Here is a 21056-nt window from a genome sequence, read left to right as displayed (position 1 = left end):
TTTAGTTGCTTCACATTATTGTTGTTACGCTGCTGCTTGCGCAGTAGAAACCTTCCTTGTACCCTGAAAAATGAAATTTGGCAAATGAAAATGGATGTAATAAAGAATGTCTGCTTTGCTGTGGATGGAATTGCCCTGCCGTTTTCATAAGAGAATGCTGCCTGGAGGGCAGTCGGATGCTCACACACTTAAAGATGGTGAAAGTGAGCCAGAGTCACTTAACTGGGTTGCACTATCAAAAGCCTGCCGGTTACCTTGTTGTACATCCTTTCACTCAAGTATATGAACTGAACTGTCCTCTATGCAGAGTCCTTTCTAAGTCCAGGGGGCACACAGGGAGCATAGTTTTTGTCCCCTCTCTCAGAGTGTCCCTGTCCCTCATTTCTGCACCTTCAGTACCCATTTCATGGCTGTTTCATCTTTCTTTGCCATCCTGTATGTTCCCATAGCATTTACAGTGTGTTAGACATGTTTAAAATCATCTGCGTCCCCATCCTCCCTGAAGGACTGGCACTCTTGTATCCCTGATGGATGTTCATCAACCTACCCATGTCCTGGTGAAGCAACCCATTCTGTGATTAGGCAAGAAGTTGTTGTTGTTACTTGCCCCCCAGTCGGCTCCAACTCGTGATGAGTCAACATACAGCAGAACAAAACATTGTCTGGTCCTGCACTATCGTCACAATCGTTGGTATGTTCCAGTCCATTGTTGGGGCCACCGTGTACTTTGAGTGCCTTCCAACCTAGAGGGCTTATCTTCCAGCACTATCTGTGACGATGTTCTGTTGTGATCCATAGGGATTTCATGGCTAATTTTTGAAAGCAGATCTCCAGGCCTTTCTTTCTAGTCTGTTTTAGTCTGGAAGCACCATTGAAACCTATACACCATGAGTGACTCTCCTGGCAATTGAAATACAGGCAGCATAGCTCCCAGCATCACAGCAACATGCAAGCCACCAAAAAGAATGGTTAGAAATTCTTAAGATTTATTGATACACAATTCTGCCTCTGAGAAATTCCCTTGTGGTTCTAATTCTGCCTTCTGGAGCTATACAGAACGGCTCTTCTTTTTCCGTGTGATAATTCTTCAAATACATGAAGACTGTAAGTATATGGTTTTTGAGGCTCAACATTTCCTTCAACTTGACTTCATCTGACATGTGTTTTACAAAGGCCTTAGTCATCTGATCATCTTTTTGTTTAATTCTTCAAATACATGAAGACTGTAAGTATATGGTTTTTGAGGCTCAACATTTCCTTCAACTTGACTTCATCTGACATGTGTTTTACAAAGGTCTTAGTCACCTGGTCATCTTACTAGACACACTCACTATGTTATCCCTCAAAATATCCAGCCTAGATTTGCACATTTTATTGTGGGTATGTTTGCGCCAGAGAGCAGCACCAGGGCCTCTGTCTTTGCAACATTCATTTAAATGCACTTTTGCAAGTAAATCAGTTACTTACACTACTGGCTGCATGAGAAAGTTACACAAAGTAAAAGTCCTGGGTTATTTTGCGTATAAACTATGATCAATGCATCTATTATATAATAATCAAAAAAAAAAAAAAAGCTAAACCGGTTGCTGTCGAGTCGATTCCAGCTGATGGCTACCCAGTGTACTGCAGAGTAGAACTGTGTTCCACAGGGTTTTCAAGGCTGTGATCTTTCAGAAGAATATCACCAGGCCTTTCTTTCAAGGTGTGTCAGGGTATGTTTGAACTGCCAACCTTTTGGTTACTAGCCAAGCGCTTAACTGTTTGTGCCACACAGAGCTGCCTTATTATAAAAAAAAATTATAGGCATGCTTAAAACAGAATTTAGAATTCTAGATTAATTCTAATTAGAAATAAGATTAAAAAGGCATTAACTGTTTGAACTGTTGAAGACAATAACATTGACTTTGTCATTCTGACTCTTGAATAAAGATTTGATCTTAAGTATTAAAATTTTTTGTTTCCAGTGTTTTCCTGGGATTTAATCTGCAAAGCATTTGAGAAATGTAAGCCAAAGTGTGTGAGAGATCGTGTATACTAGGTTGGTTTTATGAATAGTAACACTTCCAGATTCCTGCTCTTCACAAATTTACTTAGAATGTCTTTTTTTTTAAACTTGGCTGAAATGAAAATCTCCTAAATTAGGTCCTATTACTTGTCTGTGTGTCCTTCAGTGATTGTCTTGAGTAGCAAAAACCCGATCTACTAAAAAGTTAGATTGACGATTGACTTAGTATAACTTTTTTTTTTTTTTTAATGATTTCATGCTTATGTTTAGTTGTATTTTTTTAGGTGCTAAAAAGCCATCCTTTTAATAGATAAATTCTAGATGGCAAATATGAAAACTGACAGAAATCTCTAAACTACTGTAGAATTATTGCCTGCTAAAACTAGAAATGACGCTCAGAAATTTTCTTAATTTGATAACCTAGAGAGCAGACATGAATTGTTAGGAGATGGCAAGTATGTTAAAACCTATTTGCCATCCCAAAGTTAAGTCAGTTTTGTCTTTATTTTGATTTGCAGTGACTTGATGTATTCTAATGAGCTTTCAATCTTGGAAGAAGATGTATTTACATATGTGATGGTCTCCTCTGGAAGTTCATCTCCATCCTGTTTTATTTTGACTTGGAGTTAATATGAACTGCAATTGTGGACAGTATATGAGAAAGTATTCTGAGACCTGTGTATAGGCAGACATGACAGAAGTCCACTTGCTGTGATATGATGCGGTGTGACCACATGTCCTCATTTTCCCTAGAGAGTCTCAGAGACTCCTCTGACTTAGTATAATTACTAATAATAGCCCTTCTACTCTCAAGGGATCTCATTTTAGGCTATAAATTATACAGTCACCCTTATCTGAAGGAAACTGAAATGTTGGTCTCAGCAATTAATAAACCAATTACCATTGAGTCGATTCCGACTCATAGCCACCCTATAGGTCAGAGTAGAACTGCCCCTTAGAGTTTCTAAGGCATTATTAATTTACTGGATTTATCGAACCTTTACATTGCCTCAGAGTCCCACCACTGCCCAATGGTGCAAAAATGTATCCCTGGAGGATGTGGCAACCTGGACTACAGATAGGTGTGCTAACCAGTGAAGAGAAGAAGAGAAGCTAGGAAATCTTAAAAGCTTGTCTGGGAGCTATGGAAGGAAAAACAGACTCCAGGGGTAGGCGTGGTTGGCAGAAGTTGGTTAAAATCAGCACATAGTAGGTGCTACATAAATGTTCGAACTTGGTAGCCTAATAGAGGTTAATAGTGTAGATGTAATGAAGAAGGCAGATGTTAGAGGAGTGGAGCCTGGGTAATTTAACATACTTGGGATTTGGTTGGATGGGCGTCAATAGGTGGGCAATGATGAAGGGAAAGCACCAAGATTACCCTATGCTATAGAGCCTGGTTTATTGGGAGAACAGTCATTAGGCTCCAACACAAAGCTGTAAACATGATACCAGGTTCTTTCCTGAGGAGATGCCTTGCCATGAAATAGTGCAGAGACGGCCCGAGGCTGTGGGCACAGACAGCCCGAGGCTGTGGGCGGCGACGCCTGGAAGGGTGCAGAGAGGGGCTCACGTTAGCTCCGGGATGAGAATGTACTTCTTTCACAGGTTTGTATTTTGGGTCTTGATTTTGATGAAAAGTATTGATTTTACATGTTTTATTTCCTTAGTTCACTCACAATGGCTGTCTTTTTTGTTTCTGTTTTTAGGAGCTGGTGGGGAGTAATCCTCCACAAAGGAATTGGAAAGGAATAGCCATCGCTTTGCTTGTTATTCTGGTCATCTGCTCCTTAATCGTCACCTCGGTCATCCTGCTTACACCAGGTACTTACATTTATGCTCGGAAAAGCGAGTCACTTTAAAGGGAAAGAGAGCACAATTTTACCCTGCAATTTTTTTCAAAGTAACTACCGAATATGTAATTTATTTTTTTCCCAGATTCGTAGAACTGCCTCATAGGGTTTCCAGGGAGTGGCTAGCGGCTTCAAACTGCCGACCTTTTAGTTAGCAGTCAAACTCTTAACCACTGTGCCACCAGGGCTCCAACTTTCATTGTACCATATGGTAAAATAATGTAGTCTGCTTTCAATGAAAAAAAAATAAATTTTATATACTTTAAATCAGTTTATATAATTGTTGATAGGTGGACTGCTTGAAATACAGAGTTAGCTTTTTAAAATTCTTGAAGTTAAATACAGTGGCATCATAAATATCTCATGGAACTCCTGGGTATTGTATCAAGGGTACATTAAGAAAATTATTTTAAAATTGACATATATTGAGTGTGAACTAAGGGTAAGGTACTTACTAGGTGCAATGGATGAAATAAAAGAAATAGGAAAGAGAGTCAGAAGTTCCTTAGAAAAGAAAAACACAAAAATCTGTAGCAAAAACCTACATATATATGCACTATTGAGTTGATTAAACAATCATGTAGGAGTTTGGGGGAAAGGTCCTTTATCAGAAGGTTCAAGGAGAAGGTAATATGTGAATTAGGCCAAAAGATTTAGTAGTCAGAGAGTGGTGGGGTCAGGGAGAGAGGAAAGCGCTTGCCTGTGAGTTGTTATGGGAAAACATCATGGTCATAGAACAGTGTTCCACTGTTTTAGCCATTTCATTAATCTATTATGTGTCTATTTATATGGACAAATATGTGTATATATCTCCAGCCCTCACTCAATAGACTACACGGTATTAGACCTTAAGGGGGGAAAAGAAGTAGATACTTTGCAATATTTTTTAAAAATTGACAGATATAAAAAGAGTAGGCAAAATATGATATCTACTTAAATAATTATCCCCCAAATAAATACCTCATAACAAAACTATGCAAAGATATCACAATAAAACTATAAACTGATGTCCCTTATTAATATAGATGCAAAAACCCTCAACAAAATACCAGAAACCAAATCAAGCAGTACATAAAAAGGATTATACACCATGACCAAGGAGGATTTATCCTAGAAATGAAGAGCTGGTTTGGCATGAAAAACAATCATTGTAACATGCCATATTAGTAGAAAAAGAACAAAAACCACACGATCACCCCAGTAGACACAGAAAAGGCATTTGACAAAATCCAACAACCTTTCACGATAAAACATTCAACAAAACACTCAACAAAGTAGGAATAGAAGGGAACTTCCTCAGCTTTATGATGGGCATCGAAGAAAACACTCACGTCATACTGAAAGGTGAAAGTCTGGATGCTTTCCTCCAAGATCAGGAATAAGGTAAGGATACCCACTTGCAACACTGCAATTCAACATTGTAGTGGAAGTTCTAGACAGAGCGGTTAGACAAGAGAGAGAAACAGAAGGCATCCAGATTGGAAAGGAAGAAGTAAAACTGTCTCTTTGTAGATGACACGATCTTGTATATAGAAGATCCTAAGGAATCCACTAGAAAACGTTAGAACTAATAAACAAGTTCAACAAGTGCAGGATACAAGATCAATGTACAAAAATCATTTGTATTTCTATACACTGGCAATGAACAGTCTGAAAGGAGATTAATTCCCAATAAAAGGAAATTAGTTCCACTTACAATATCATCAAAAAGTATAACATACTTAGGAATATGCTTAACAGAAGAAGTGTAAAACTTGAACTCTGAAGACCACAAATGAAGAATGGGAAGTAACTTCTAACATATATGAGATTCTCTTGGGAGTGATGAAAAATTTCTGGACTTTGATAGTGGTGATGTCTGCACAACTCTGAATAACTAAAAACCACTGAATTGTCCACTTTAAAAGCATGAACTTTATGGTATGTGAATTTTATCTGAGTTAAGCCGTTAGTTAAAAACATGTTGGGGAAGTTGTCAAAAAAAAAAAAAAAAAAAAAAGGTAATCTGGCCATTCATATGCCAAAGTGCTGTAATACTTGCCTAACAGTGAAGAGTTTCAGTAGCAGTTCTCCAAAACACAGTGTTGTAATATCCTTCTAGAGTGAGCTTTCTTAGTAGACCAGAGTTACCTGCGACCTACCTCTTCGACAGAGACACCTGACTGAATAGGAAAACGCTCATGAAGATATTGAAATCTAGATGCACAGAGTTGAGAGTGATTGGGGGAGGATTAATAAAGACAAATGCTTGTTTTGTGATTATGATAAAGATGTTTCATTTTAGCTGCAGGCTTTAGCAACTACACATCTTTAATTAAGATAAAGGAAATCAGGTCTCCCTCAGTATCTATGAGGTGTGTGTGTCCTACCTTTGTCCTTCTTTGAAAAGAACCATGATTTATGTTGAAAAATCATTTTCGAAGACTGGATTCTGTGGTTGTCCAACAGTTCCTTTGGGACTTTGAGAGCAAGGATGTTTTCACATAAACTTTTGTGTCACCTGGAAATCTGAGGACTCTTAAAGGCATTACTTCAAAGTGGAGTAAGATGGCTGCCTGGAGCTCCCTGCACAGGAGCAACAAGGCTGTGGTAGAGGTCTTGAGTGAGGAACTTAGGCTTAAGAACCAGGTCGGAGGCCATTTCCTCTGTGTGCCCAACTCAACCTTTCTCTCTCAAGAGCTGTTCCTCCTGTCCTTTCTCCTTCTCAGGGAGTCATGTCAACTCCCATTCCCTCCAGTGCAGCAGTTAATCCTGAAAGTGTTTCACGTTCAGGCCCTGTGCAGCAGGATCAATCACAGCAGCATGCCTTCTACAGTAAATAGAGAACAAGTCATTGTAAACCACCCTCTCTGAGTGCTGACGGCCAGTTGTCAGGGCAGCCATGAGCCAGAGGCACCCACCAGTGGTGGACTTTGGTGAATTGCTGAATTCCAGAAAATGTGTTGAATAGGGGAATTTTCTTTTATCGTTCTATTGAAATAAAAATGGAGTTGAGCATTGCCTAACCCTTTTGGTCTGTTGGGCTTCTATAAAAAAAGAAAAAAAATTTTAGCTAATGTTTATTCACCTGAGTTGTGCTGTTCAGGGGTTTGTGTTTTAGGGTTAGGCCTGTCTGAAGTGCCAGTTAAACAGCATATGCTGTACCGCGGCACCCTCTGGTCACAGGCTTGCTTCATCCATCTCTGACAGTGACAGTAGAGCAGTCGCTTTGTTTAGGCATTCAAAATGCTGCCAGGTAGAGTAGGATGTCAACTCATTCAACCTGCCACTAGTTCCAAAGCTTTCTCCAATTCACTTATGTAAAGAGCATCTTCACATCAAACCATAGTGCCTCTCAGTAACTCAAATATCCATGATGCCCTATGAGGGACTCAAGGCCCCTGGGTACAAACAATTCACACTCATGTACTAAATTAAAGTTAGTGGTTAGAACCCACTCAGCAGCACTGCGGAAGAAATTCCTGGCAATCTACTATGGAGCACTTCTACTCTGTAACACATGGGTCACCATGAGTTGCAATCAACGTGATGGCAATGGGTTAGTTTTTTCATTACGGATTGAGAGCACTGTGCTAAGTGCTACCTAAGATATGGAAAAACAAGGTGTATAAGGGCTCCCCATGAAGGTTTATGGCCACCATAAACAGATGAAGAATACCCAAGGAGGATTTCACAGGAGTGCAATGATATAAGCAAAAATAAAAGACCTAATGCATTGTACAGATAACGGAAACATTGACCTGACTGATAAGAATGTCACTAAGGGCAGGCATGGCTTCCTCTGGAAGAGGGACGACACTTAGCCTGGAATGGAGAGCCTGGTAATGACAGGAACACACCTGACACATTTGCACCGTCTTTGGGTGCTCTCCCACAGCTCCGGGCTTCCTACCAGCATCACTTCCATTTTCATAGACGTAGTTAGAAATCACGGTATGTACTAATAAAAAAATCTTCTTTATAGATACTGCTTCTGGTCTTTTAGTCTGATTTATCAAAACTCAGATTATAGTACTTGTTTCTACCTACCCCCCAAAAATCCATTCCGAACTAATTGGATTCAGTCTCTGTTGGAAAATGTTTTCTTTTACACAGGGGTGTACTTTCCAGCTCTGGTTAGAAGACTCAGATGAACATGATGAAACACTCTTTTGATGACTGAGGCCCTTGAAAGGCCTCATGGTAATCATTCTCAACAATAAATCTCCTTGTTGTGTCGTGCATGCTGATTATCACCAGTTATGCACACACAATTTATGTATTAGAAATCAGATTAAAAGTGTTTAAGGCAATCTTAGTTCCAAAGGGATTAGCCAAATGAGAACGTGTCCTTTTCAATTTTGTCATTCATTTCTCCCTTGTCAGTCTGTGCTCTTTTCTAAATTTCTCTTTGGAGCAATAGACTCAGTTATCTTTTTATTTTTGGATATTTAATATATGTCTATGATAGGTCATGCAGTGTGTATACTCTGTCTTGCATTGTGAGTAAGGAGGACTCTGATGTTCCCTAGTGCCCCAGTTACTGCGAGAGATGGAAACTCCAGCATGAGCATAAAAAAAAAAACACCAACCCGCTGCCGTCGAGTCGATTCCAACTCATAGTGACCCTATAGAACAGAGTAGAACTGCCCCATAGGGTTTCCAAGGAGCTCCTGGTGGATTTGAACTGCCAGCCTTTTGGTTAGCAGCTGTAGCTCTTAACCACTACGCCACTGGGTTTCACGGCTTGATCATATTTGCATTAAAATATCCCTGATGTTTGACTTATATGTATTTTCACATTAGGGAGGATGGACTTTGATGTGTGATGGGAAATGTTAGAACACTTTCAGGTGCTATATAAATGAAAAGCTTTGAGTATGTGAAAGTCATATTGAAGGTAGACTTTAGGTTAGGGCTAAGCATGGGCTGTGAGGCAGAAGACTCACTGGTCTCCTGCGTAGGCAAATGGCATACAGATTATTTTTAGGGGATTGAAATTCATTGCTATTTGATATAGGTCTGATGTCTGAGAGCTTTTTTATTTTTTTTTAATTCTCAAGCAATTTTAAAAATTTTATTTATTTTTTATTGTGCTTTAGGTGAAGGTTTACAGAGCGAATTAGTCTCATTAAGCAAATAATACACGTATTGTTTTGTGACATTGGTTGCTAACCCTATGACATGTCAGCACTCTCTACCTTGAGTTGCCCATTACCAGCTTTCCTGTCCCCTCATGCCTTCTCATCCTTGCTCCTGGGCTGGTGTGCCCATTTAGTCTCATTTTGTATTATGGGCCTGTCTAATCTTTGGCTGAAGGGTGAACCTCGGGAGTGACTTCAGTACTGAGTTAAAGGGGCCATACTTTCAGGGTTTCTCCTATTTCTGTCAGACCAGTAAATCTGATCTTTTTTGTGTATGTGTGTGTGAGTTAGAATTTTGTTCTGCATTTTTCTATAGCTGTCTGGGACCCTCTATTGTGATCCCTGTCAGAGCAGTCAGTGGTTCATAACCGGCCACTCTCTATTTGTGCTGGACTCAGTCTGGTGGAAGCTGTGGTAGTTGTGATCCATTAGTCCTTTGGACTAATCTTTCACTTGTGTCTTTGGTTTTCTTCATTCTTCCTTGCTCCAGGTGGGGTACCACCAGTGGAGTATCTTTTAAGACCCCAGATGCTATTCATCAAAGTAGGATATAGACAATTTCTTTATAAACTATGTTATGCCAGTTGAGCTAGATGTTCCCTGAGACCATGGTCCCCACAGCCCTGAGCCCATAATTCGGTCCCTCAGGGAGTTTGGATATAAAAAAAAAATTATTATTTATTTATTTTTTTTTATGGAGCTTCCATGACCTTGCCTTGGTCAAGTTGTGCTGGCTTCGCTAGTATTGTATACTGTCTTACCTTTCACCAAAGTTACCACTTATCTGTTGTCTATTTAGTGTTTTTTCATTCCCACTCCTCCCCTCCCTTGTAACGATCAAAGATTGTTTCTTTTTGTGTGTAAACCTTTTCATGAGTTTTTATAGTAGTGGTCTCATACAATATTTGTCCTTTTGTGATTGACTTCGTTCATTCAGCATAATATGTTTCAGATTCACCTATGCTGTGAGATGTTTCCCAGATTCATCATTGTTCTTATCACTGCATCATATTCCATTGCGTGTAGGTACCATAGTTTATTTATCCATTCATCTCTTGATGGCGCTTAGGTTGATCCCATCTTTTTGCTATTGTAAATAAAGCTGCAATTAACATAGGTGTGCATATGTCTATTTGTGTGATGGCTCTTATTTTTCTCTAGGATATATTCCTAGGAGTGGGATTGCTAGATTATATGCTCTTTCTGTTTTTAGTTTTTTAAGAAAACACAATATCAGTTTCCAAAATGGTTGTACCATTTTACATTCCCACCAGCAGCGCATAAGAGTTCCAGTCTCCCCACAGCATCTCCAACATTGGTTATTTTCTGTTTTTTTTATTTGTGCCAGTAAATAAGATATCTTCTTTTGGTTTTGGCTTTGATTTGCATTTCTCTAATGGCTAGTGATCACAAGCATTTCCTCATGTGTCTGTTAGCCACCTGAATGTTTTCTTTGTTGAAGTGTTTGTTCACATCCATTGCCCATTTTTTAATTGGATTATTTGCCTTTTTGTTGTAGAGGTGTTGGATTTTCCTGTAGATTTTAGAGGTTTGTTGTATTTGTAACAAATTCTTTTTAAGCATTGTATCAGAGAATAATATACATATAGGATACACACATATACATAATTTATATCATTTGATGAATTTTCACAAACTGAACATGGATATGTAACCAGCATCCAGATTAAAATATAGAAACGTGTCCAGCATCCCAAAAGGCCCCCTCTTGCCCTTTTTCCTCCCTTACTCCTCCCCGAAGGGTAACCTAATTTCTGCCATCATAGTTTTGTCACTTTTTATACATTTTACATTTAAAATGTGTATTTTGTAAATGTAAATATTGTAAATGCAATATTATATTGTAAATGCAACGGTTTATACATTTTACATTTACATTATAAGTGTGACCATTTTCGTGCTAGGTTATTTTGCTCAGTATCCTGTTTGTGAGATTCATTCTTGTCTTTTAGATTGTACTGGTACCAATGTTTAGCCTGTGAGTCATTATCTCATCATAAGATTCCACATAACCCTTATGAAAATTGCAAAATAGTCCAACAGTAACTTCATACATTTTGTGTGTATCATAACAAGGAGCTCATACACCTGATTGTTTCCCTGTCTTCTAGAAATATGCGTTTTGCACCGTGACTTCTAGGCCATTTTCTCTCTAGTCTCTCCCACAGTAAACACATCCTCCAAAACCAATGTCATCGTATTCCATCTGTTGTCAATGACTGTGACCCAAATGCCTTTTCATCAGAAGCACTGGCTACTTGAGCAGGTCTCCAGTGTTACTCCACTGCACTTGGACACCTGTGGTTACCTTTTCTAGATTCTTTGTTCTGTGCACACCCATCTGGCAGCTGACTGGTTGGGGTGAGTGACGTCTACCCTGGTCATGAAACAGATTTTTGCTGCCGCTGCTGCTGCTGTTGTATCTGAGTAAATGTAATTGGTTAATACTGACTGAGATGGAGTGCTATAAATGGGTGTTGCAGATACTATTATGGTAGTCCAGAATAGTGGAGAGATCATGAGGACAGGAAGTATTTGTGGAAGGCTTCCTGGAGTGTGAGGAATAGAAGGAATGGAACCCAAGAGAGAGGATCACCGGGAGTCATCAGAAGCCTGGCATGCTGGCTGAACAAGAGAGCTGGACTGGCAGCCCTGAGGGGCATGCTGAGTATCAGGAGAGAAGACTGAAGGGATGAAGTAGGAACTAGGCCCTGGAGTTGAAGTTTTACTCTAATGGCTGCTACCATCTACAACAGGTGATTCCTTATAAACATTTTTAGAATCTGTTGAAAACTGTCATCTTATCATGAAGGGGTGGGAAAGGCATGTATGTATACATATAAACTTGAGTACATCTTCAGGAAGTTCATGGACCTGGTGGAACCCATGGGTTCTGCTTGAACAATTATCTAAAATCCGGATGTCCTCGTGTATCTCTTAGAGTAGTTGTCTGTAGAATACCTGAGTAAAATATTCAAACTGTGGGTGTTGTGTTGTTTCACAAAACAGGAAACCCAGATGTAGCAGACCCAGGATGGTTCAGTGGCTCAAAGATATCATCAGGGACCGGGCCGTCACCATCTTTCTCTGCTGCCATCATCAGCAGGTTGTAAAATGGTTGTCATGGCTCCAGACAGCATTTACCCACCAGGCAGGGAGGAAGGTACAGTCACAGAATTTCCCTCATGTGTCTGTGTCTTTCTCCATCATGGAGGAATGTACTCCCCTGAACTTAGCCAGGAGGTAGCTTATTTGCTATGAGTATTTTGCATGGCCTCCACACTCTGTCAGTGTGTTGTACTGTGGTGGTTTGTGTGTTGCTGTGATGCTGAAAGTTATGCCACTGGTGTTTCAAATACCAGCAGGGTCACTTACGGTGGACAAGTTTTAGCTAAGCTTCCAGACTAAGACAGACTGGGAAGAAGGACCTGGTGGTCTACTTCTGAAAATAATTACCAGTGAAAACCTTTGAATAGCAGCAGAACATTGTCTGATATAGTGCCAGAAGATGAGCCCCTCTGCAACAGTGGGCTGAAGTGTAACAATGATTGTGAGAATGGCGTAGGACCAGGCAGTGTTTTGTTCTGTTGTACATGGGACCTCTGTGAGTCAGAACCTCTTCGACAGCATCTAACAACAACATATTGCATGGTTGCCCTTTGCTGAAAGAGGTGTTGGGAAAGCAGCTACCTCCCATTTTTAGCTTCTTTTGTAGGCGTCAGACTCTGCTGAGTTGGAAGAAGAAAGAGAGGAAGTGGGCCTCTGGGAGGCAGCCTACAGTGTCTGCAAAACAAGCAAGACCCCATGATTTATGAAATGCTTTAGGAATGTGAGCCACATGTTTTGAACTTGAACATTGAGGCTGAATTGTTCTTTAGATGGAAGCAAACCTGAAAAGAGGAAATTCTGACAGATCCCTGTGAGAGAAAGGATTAGTTTACGCTGCTGCCAACCTTATAGTTAGTTGCAAACTTCCAAAGAGCTGAGAAGTGGCTCCCTAGGAACATCTTAACAGTCTCTCTTTTGACTTCCCATCATTAATTCTAGAAGGACTGTTAGGTGTATCTTGCTTATTTATTGAATCCTTACACTAACGAGCCATTTATCTGAAGGATGGAGAGAGCTGTTTATTATTCATGCTTGCATTAGTACTATAAGCTAAGGCAATTATATGTACATATTTATCCATAAAAAGACATTTTAAAAAGCATTGCTACAGTATTAAAGGCACAATTGTATATAAACCAGGAAAAGGAGTAAATTTTGTCCTGGCAACCTGGTCTTCTCTGGAGTGTTTTGTCTGGCTTAGATGAGAGCCTATTGGTAAGTTTCAAAAGAATTTTGGGTATCTTAGGGACCGTATGTTACAAGGGGTTGGGTGATCTAGTATTCACCATTTTGGGAAGATTCTGGCCAATAATAACCAAAGACAGCAATTCTGGAATCAAAGTCGAGTTGCCAGGTGAGACTCAGGAACATAGAAATCTATAATATGATACCATTACAGGACTGAAGATAAATTGTCCAAAATGAGCTAGGCAGGTCAGGGGACTGGTAGGGTTAAGTCCCAGGCTGAAAACCCTGGAAACCAAGAATATTAACTTATAAAGAATGTTACCTTATAAAGGCCAGAAAGGGTCTTTGCAGATGTGATTAAGTTAAGGGTCTTGAGATGGGGAAGTTATCCTGAATCATCAAGGGGGGGCCCTAAATGCAATCACATGTGTCCTTATTAAGAGGAAAGCAGGGGGAGGTTTCACACAGACCAAAAAGGAGAAGGCAGTGTGGCCACAGAGGGAGAGATTGGAGGCTTGCAGCCACAAACCACAGAGCATCGGGAGCCATCAGAAGGTGGAGGAAGCAAGAACGGGATTCTCCCCTAGAGCCTCCAGAGGGAGCGCGTCCCTGCCAACACCTGATTTTGACCTGGTGATACGATTTCAGGCTCCTGGCCTCCAGAACTGTGAGAGAATAAATTGGTTGCTTTAAGCCATCCAAGATCATGGTCATTTGTAATAGTAGCCACAGGAAGCCAATTCAAGGGTACTGCCTTTGCAATTGTACAACAGCCATGTCTTGCAGACAGTCATAGGTGTACTTTTCAGAGATCAGAACTAGATGAAGATATGCAATTGGCACATCTAGGACCATGAAACAGATGAGGACTATGTCATGTGCCTCCTCTTTCTCCTGCTGCTGCCTACTTACAGCCGGGAAGCCATGCTACCCTCTTCTCTCACCTCTCGGAGGACACCTCTTGGCTTCAAAATATGGTTCTTTATTACCTCTACCACCAGGGAAGGGACTGTAACTCATTCACAGTAAAGGCTATATTGGTGGTTTTCAAGATTTTGAGAGGAAAAACAATACATATCTCCTACTTTAACTTAATTATTTTTATTATTTTATTTACATGCATTAAACAGGCATCAACTCTACTTATACTTCATATGTAATTAACAGAAACAGAAAAATTAAATGCAGATTAATCAACAAAGCCAATAAAATTCAAATTAAAAATATACATTGTATGTGTAGTCATCCAAAAATCCTTCCTTAAATAGTGTGTGTTGTATTTGCTGTTGTGGCACAGGTATTTTGAGTTTAATATGTTTATCCTCCTATGCACTGGGTGAGGAATGGTTTCACCCACCATTTTCTCTATTGAAAGCACTGCACGCCTTTGTTCAAACAGCAGACAGGTTATTTGAGAAGATTAAAGTATCGAACTTAGCATTGGTGCATGGTGGAGACACATGCTAGCTCCGGCACTAAAATCAGGTGCAAATATACGCTTATGATCAGAATATGACTTTAACAAATACAAAAAATAAACATAAAAAATATATTATTAACAACAAAAAGAACTGAAATAATAGTGCTTCTTTCATACCGTGAAGTCTGCAGCCAATCTCCAGATAATACTTCTTTTTTTTTCTGGTTTTAGTTCTTCTGGTATTTATTCCTGTGATTCTTAATATTATATCTACGTATTAATGTTCACATTACAACGCTTGCTTGCATTTCCTCCCACTTTTCTTCCTCATGGGTTATGAGAGCAATAAAGTTATTGTTAAATCTTCTATAGACTTCTTTCATAACTTTATGTAAAGATTTCTCTATGTATAAAGGTCTTGTTCCATTCATCTTAACTGGTATCTCTTGACTCCTCACTAGAGAATACAGGGGAATTGGCGTGCCAAAAAGACCTTCTCCTCCATCCCACCACCCTACCTCCAGTTCTTTTGCTCAGATTTAATATGTACAACCTCTTTTCTTACCTTACTAAACTCTCCCATGAAATAACCATAGGTTGGTTTTTTAAAACTGGACAAAGAACATGTTTTTGTTTTTGTTTCTGATTTCCTAAAAATAACCCTTGAAATTTGCCAGCAAGGGAGGACCCTTTATGTGGACCCCCAAAGGCCACACCTAGGATTAATTTCTGAAAGGGGTGGGGGCACAATGCTGTCAATCATGCATATTCATAAGTAGATACTTATACAACGTTATGGATAAATTGTGTTCCCCAAAAATGTGTCAACTCAGCTAAGCCATGATTTCCGGTATTGTGTGGTTGTCTACCATTTTGTGATCTGATGTGATTATCCTGTGTATTATAAATCCTGACCTCTATGATGTTAATGGAGCCTTGGTGGCGCAGTGGTCAAGAGCTCAGCTGCTAACCAAAGGTGGGCATTTCAAATCGCCAGCTGCTCCTTGGAAACCCTCTGGGGCAGTTCCACTCTGTCCTATAGAGTCACTATGAGTCAGAATTCACTCCATAGCAACTTTTTTTTTTTAATGATGTTAATGAGGCAGGACTAGAGGCAGTTATGTTAATGACAGGATTTGAGGCAGTTATGTTAATGACAGCATTAGCATTGCCTGCCTGACATTTCCTACCTTTTGTGACTGCATTGACTTTCGGAAAAGTTTGTGAGCATGGCAGGATCTGTGAAGAGTGTCAGTATTCAGGGTACACTGGAAATGAGCTTCGTGGTGGTCTCACTAAGTCACCACTCATCTTCGGAGAAGCCACCTAACCTCTCAGTAGCTTTGGTTTACCTTTGCAAAATGACTTGCATTTTTCAGAAGACTCAGAAGTGACAATGAATGTCAGATTACTCTGAAGACTATCAAGCATATTAGAGTTGTAAGTTATTCTAATTGCTACCCAAAGCAGAACCCTACAAAAATCTTCTGACTAATATGGGTAGGTTTTGTCACCAAATGGGGTTTGTCAACAGCTAACCCAGATTTGCAGAGATTGAAATCACCTCGAGAGGTCATGCTTCAGATGCAACCACGTAATCCATCTCGTTGCTGTTGTTAGCTGTCGCGAGTGGACTCCAACTCATAGCAGCCTTACGTACAACAGAGTGAAAGGCTGCTCAGTCATGGGTCATCCTCACAGTCACCAACATAGTGGAGTCCGTCGTGGTGGCAACTGTGCCAGTCCATCTCGCCAAGGGTCTCCCTTGCCCTTGCTGTCCCTGTTTCACCAAACGTGATGTCCTCCAACAACAGTTGATTCCTCCTGATGAAGTATCCAAAGTAAGCAAGTCAGATAGCGTTCTGTCGTTGTGAGCCATACGGTTTTCACTGGCTAATTTTTGGAAGTAGATCACCAGGCCTTTCTTCCTTTTCTATCTTAGTCCAGAAGCTTTGCTGAAACCTGCCCACCATGGATGACACTGCTGGTATTTGAAATAGTGGTAGCATAGCTTCCAGTATCATGGCAACATGCAAGCCACCCCAGTATGACAAACTGACAGATGGGTGGTGGATAATCCGTTTTAGGGAAATAGAATTTATTTATAATTTAAAGTTTCTGGAGGAGGGATTCCAAAATGTGCTTCACTAACTACTGTTTAACCCCTTAACGATTTAACAAGCATGTGAGGAAAGGAGCCTGAGCACTTGGCACGGTATGCTGGCCTATACTGCACTTCACCGTAGACTGCAGCACGCCTTCTCACGCTGTTGCTCTAATCAGAGTGCCACGTTAATTACAAGTGCAGCATGGTTTTCCACAGTCTGTCGATTTAAAGGGATAGAGAAGACTTCTCAAGAGTCCTCATACTGCCTTCAGGATAAAATTCAAACTATAAAAGATACTGGCCACTTCATGTATCTCCAACTGTATGTTGATTTCCAGTTTAAGTTGGCAGACTGGACACAGAACCCCTCCCCTTTTGACTTTAAACACACAGAAGCGGTAGAAAAACAAGTAATAAAGCCATAGCTGCACTCAAAAACAAAAAAAGGAGTTTGTTATATACCTGGAATGGAGATGTTTCTTGAAGGAAGGAACAAGTAGAAACCTACATCAGCAAGTGCCAAATCCCTGCACCTCTCAAATGACTGGGATTGGAGTCACAGCCCAAGCAGGAGGGGCTGGTACCTCAATCCCCATGAGAGATAAGGGCATGGGGATGTTCATGGTCAGAACTGATACCCCCTCCCCTAGCTAGGGTCTTGGATATACCACCCATTTAGGGAAAAGTCCTGAAGCACAAATGGCCAGACACAGCCTGAACAAGAGCTGTTACCCACACAGTCTCACAACTGCCTGAGGGCATGCTGGAGACCAGATAACCAGGAGGCCCTCAGACCAAGGACACTGTGATAGAGAAGCTTACAGCCAAGAATCATAAGACACCCACATAAACCATCCCCTTAAAAAATACACACGTAACCAAAGCAAAAACCCGTTGCTATTGAGTCAGTTTTAACTCATAGTGACCCTAAAGGATAGTGCAGAACTGCCCCATAGGGTTTCCAAGGAAGTGGCTGGCGGATTCGAACTCCCAGCCTTTTGGTTAGCAGCTATAGTTCTTAACCACTGTGCCACCAGGGCTCCACGGACTTAACAAGGGCACTTAACAGGGGGACTTAAATCCAAAGACATATAGATTAACGGTACAAACAGAATGTCTCTAGTTTTTTTTTTTCCTTCTAGGATCTCTCTCTTTTTTTTTAATTTTGGTGAAAGTATATAATCATCTTCTATCTTCTTTTGATTCTTCCTGTGTCATTCAATATTTTGCCCATAGAATCCTTCAATATTGTAAATGGAGACTTGACTTTTTCCTCAATTCTTTCAGCTTGAAAAATGCTGAGCATGTTCTTCCCTTTAGGTGTTCTAACTCCAAATCTTTGCACACGTCATTATAATACTTTGTTTTAGCAAGCCACCCTTTGAAATCTTCTGTTCTTGGCTGAAAGCAGAGAATACCAGAAAGATGTTTACCTGTGTTTTACTGACTATGCAAAGGCATTTGACTATGTGGATCATAACAAATTATGGATAACATTGCGAAGAATGCAAATTCCAGAACACTTAATTGTGCTCATGTGGAACCTGTGCATAGACCAAGAAGGAGCCATTCGAACAGAACGAGGGGATACTAGATGTTTTAAAAGCAGGAAAGGTGTGCATCAGGATTGTATCCTTTCATTGTACTTATTCAGTCTATATGCTGAGCAAATAATCCAAGAAGCTGGACTGTGTGAAGAAGAACACAGCGTCAGTGTTGGAACAAGGCTCATTAACAACCTGAGATATGCAGATGCCACAATCTTACTGAAAGTGAAGACGACTTGAAGCACTTACTGATGAAGATCAAAGACTACAGACTCTTGTATGGATTACAACTCAATTTAGAAAAAATAAAAATCCTCACAACTGGACCAATAAACAACAACATGATAAACAGAGAAAAGAGTGAAGTTGCCAAGCAATTCATTTTACTTGGATCCACAACCATCCATGGAAGCATCATTCAAGAGATCAAACAACATATTGCATTGGGCAAATTTGCTGAAAAAGAATGCTTTAAAGTGTTATTTTAAAAAAAAAAGCAAAGGTGTCACTTTGAGGACTAAGGTGCACCTGACCCAAGATATGATATTTTCCATTGCTTCATGTGCATGCAAAAGCTGAACAATGAATAAGGAAGACCAGAGAAAGATTGATGCCTTTAAATTATAGTGTTGGCAAAAAATAATGAATACACCGTGGACTTCCAGAAGAACGAACAAATCTGTCTTCGGAAAAGTAGAGCCAGAATGCTCCTTAGAAGCAAGGATTGCGAGACTTTATCTCACAAACTTTGAGCGTGTTATCAGGAGGGACCTACCAGTCCCTGGAGAAGGACATCGTGCTCGGTAAAGTAGAGGGTCAGTGAAAAAGAGGAAGACTGTCAACAAGATGGACACAACACAGTGGCTGCAACAACAGGCTCAAACATAGCGATGACTGTGAGGATGGCACAGGACCACGCCGTGTTTCGTTCCGTTGGACATCGGGTTGTTATGAGCTGGAACCACCTCAACGACACCTAAGAACAACTATAAACACAGTCAAAGATACGGCGTCTCAGCAATTTCTGTATGTACAATTCGGTGACACTCTTCAGTTTCTGTTATATTCTTCAAGTTGTATTACCTTTCTCATTATTCTTTTCCACATTATTCTAACGCTATTCAGGCCAACTCAAAAGTTTGAGTGGGAAGTTTAGGGGTTTTATTTTTTTTGCTCTAAATGTGGTAAATGAGCTTGCAATTATGGAATAAGAGCAAGTGATTTTGAGAAAGAACTAAGTAGAAATTAAAATACTATTATTTAAATTTTGAAACTATGCAGACAGGTCAATGTACAATCTGGACATGCTAAAGAAAAACTTAATGAAGTAGGAGAATTGAATTTAGGAAATCTCTCAAATATTCCAAAGAGGTAGGTAAATGGAAAACATGAAAGATAAAGCTGTGGATACGGAGGTTGGAGCTAGAAGTGCCTACACAGGGCCAACTGGAATTCTGGAAGGAGAGAATAGAGTGATGGAGAAGCAATATTGAATGAGAATTATTGAGAACATTTCCAACGTGAAGAACGATAAGAAATCTTAGACTGAAAATACTGCTGAAAGTTAAGCAGAATTTTTTTTTTTTTAAATCCACAGCTGGACATTTTCTGAGGGAATTTTAGAATATAGACTATAACGAGAGAATCTAGCTTCCTTTCCAGCCACTTCCAACTCATGCTGTCTGCCTCAGCAGTGCCCACGCAGTCACAGTTTCCTGAAAATACCACGCTCACTATGACCTCCATGCCTTTGAAATGCTTCCTAGCTTGAATGTTTCTCCCTTATCTTTGATAGCAGGATCTTTCCTCAAGAAAGCCTTTCGGGAATGCCAACTTCCTTTTTTCCATTCCTTAAGTGTTGGTGTGGTAGGTCTGTTTCTACTGGCACGGCTCCCGTTGCCTATGGTTCTTCCTTTGACTCTGTGTCCTGTTGCTCTGGGAGCTTCTTGAAGTCAGTTATAAGGCCTTTCTTTCCGTTTTGCTCTTATAGAGCGCAGCATGGTTCCTAGAGTGTGGCGGTCACTTGTGCTTGTTAGCCTCTCAGATGATTTTTTGAATTCATAAAATTATAAATAAATGAATTACTTAGATAATAACTCAATGTGTCAACAAATTATTGAGTTTTGGGCAGGTCAGCTGTGAGTTTCTTAAGGTGGCTCAGCTAATTATTGACAGTCAAGTGTCCGGCTTGAACTGAGTACTTTCTAAAATTGTTTATCATGGTAAATTACACACAACATAAAATTATTTGTTTTAGCCGTTTTCAAATATACAATTCAGTGGCAGTAACCACACTCACAATGTTGTGCCACCATTACCACTCTTGGTTTCCCAAACTTTTTCCTCACCCAAACTCTGTACCCATTAAATAATAACTTCTTGTCCTCCTACGCCCACCTAGCCTCTGGTAACTACTAATCTATGTTCTCCCTTTATACATTTGTCTATTCCAGATATTTCATGTAAATAGGATCAGAATATTTGTCCTTTTGTGACTTACTTCACTCAGCATGTTTTCAATGGTCATCCATATAATAGCATGTCTTGGAGCTGCATTTCTCTTCATGGCCGAATAATATTCTGTTTTATAGATAGATCACGTTTTCTTGTCATCTGTTGATGGACATGGATCGTTTTTAGCTTTTGGCTATTATGAATAATGCTGCAGTGAACACTGCTGTACA

The 21056-nt window shown here is 40.0% G+C and overlaps 1 protein-coding gene across 2 annotated transcripts in view; it reads left to right on the top strand.

Moving 5' to 3' along the window:
* Nucleotides 1–21056, top strand: part of DPP6 (dipeptidyl peptidase like 6) — a 1223128-nt gene that overhangs the window by 663182 nt on the left and 538890 nt on the right. For both annotated transcript variants that reach the window (XM_049862671.1, XM_049862670.1), the window contains exon 2: nucleotides 3715–3829. In XM_049862671.1, coding sequence (XP_049718628.1) covers nucleotides 3715–3829 — 115 coding nt within the window. The remainder of the gene's footprint in view (nucleotides 1–3714; nucleotides 3830–21056) is intronic.

Source organism: Elephas maximus, chromosome 20 (assembly GCF_024166365.1).
Source record: "Elephas maximus indicus isolate mEleMax1 chromosome 20, mEleMax1 primary haplotype, whole genome shotgun sequence".
Lineage (NCBI taxonomy): Eukaryota > Metazoa > Chordata > Mammalia > Proboscidea > Elephantidae > Elephas > Elephas maximus.
This window is presented reverse-complemented; position numbering and strand designations above follow the sequence as displayed.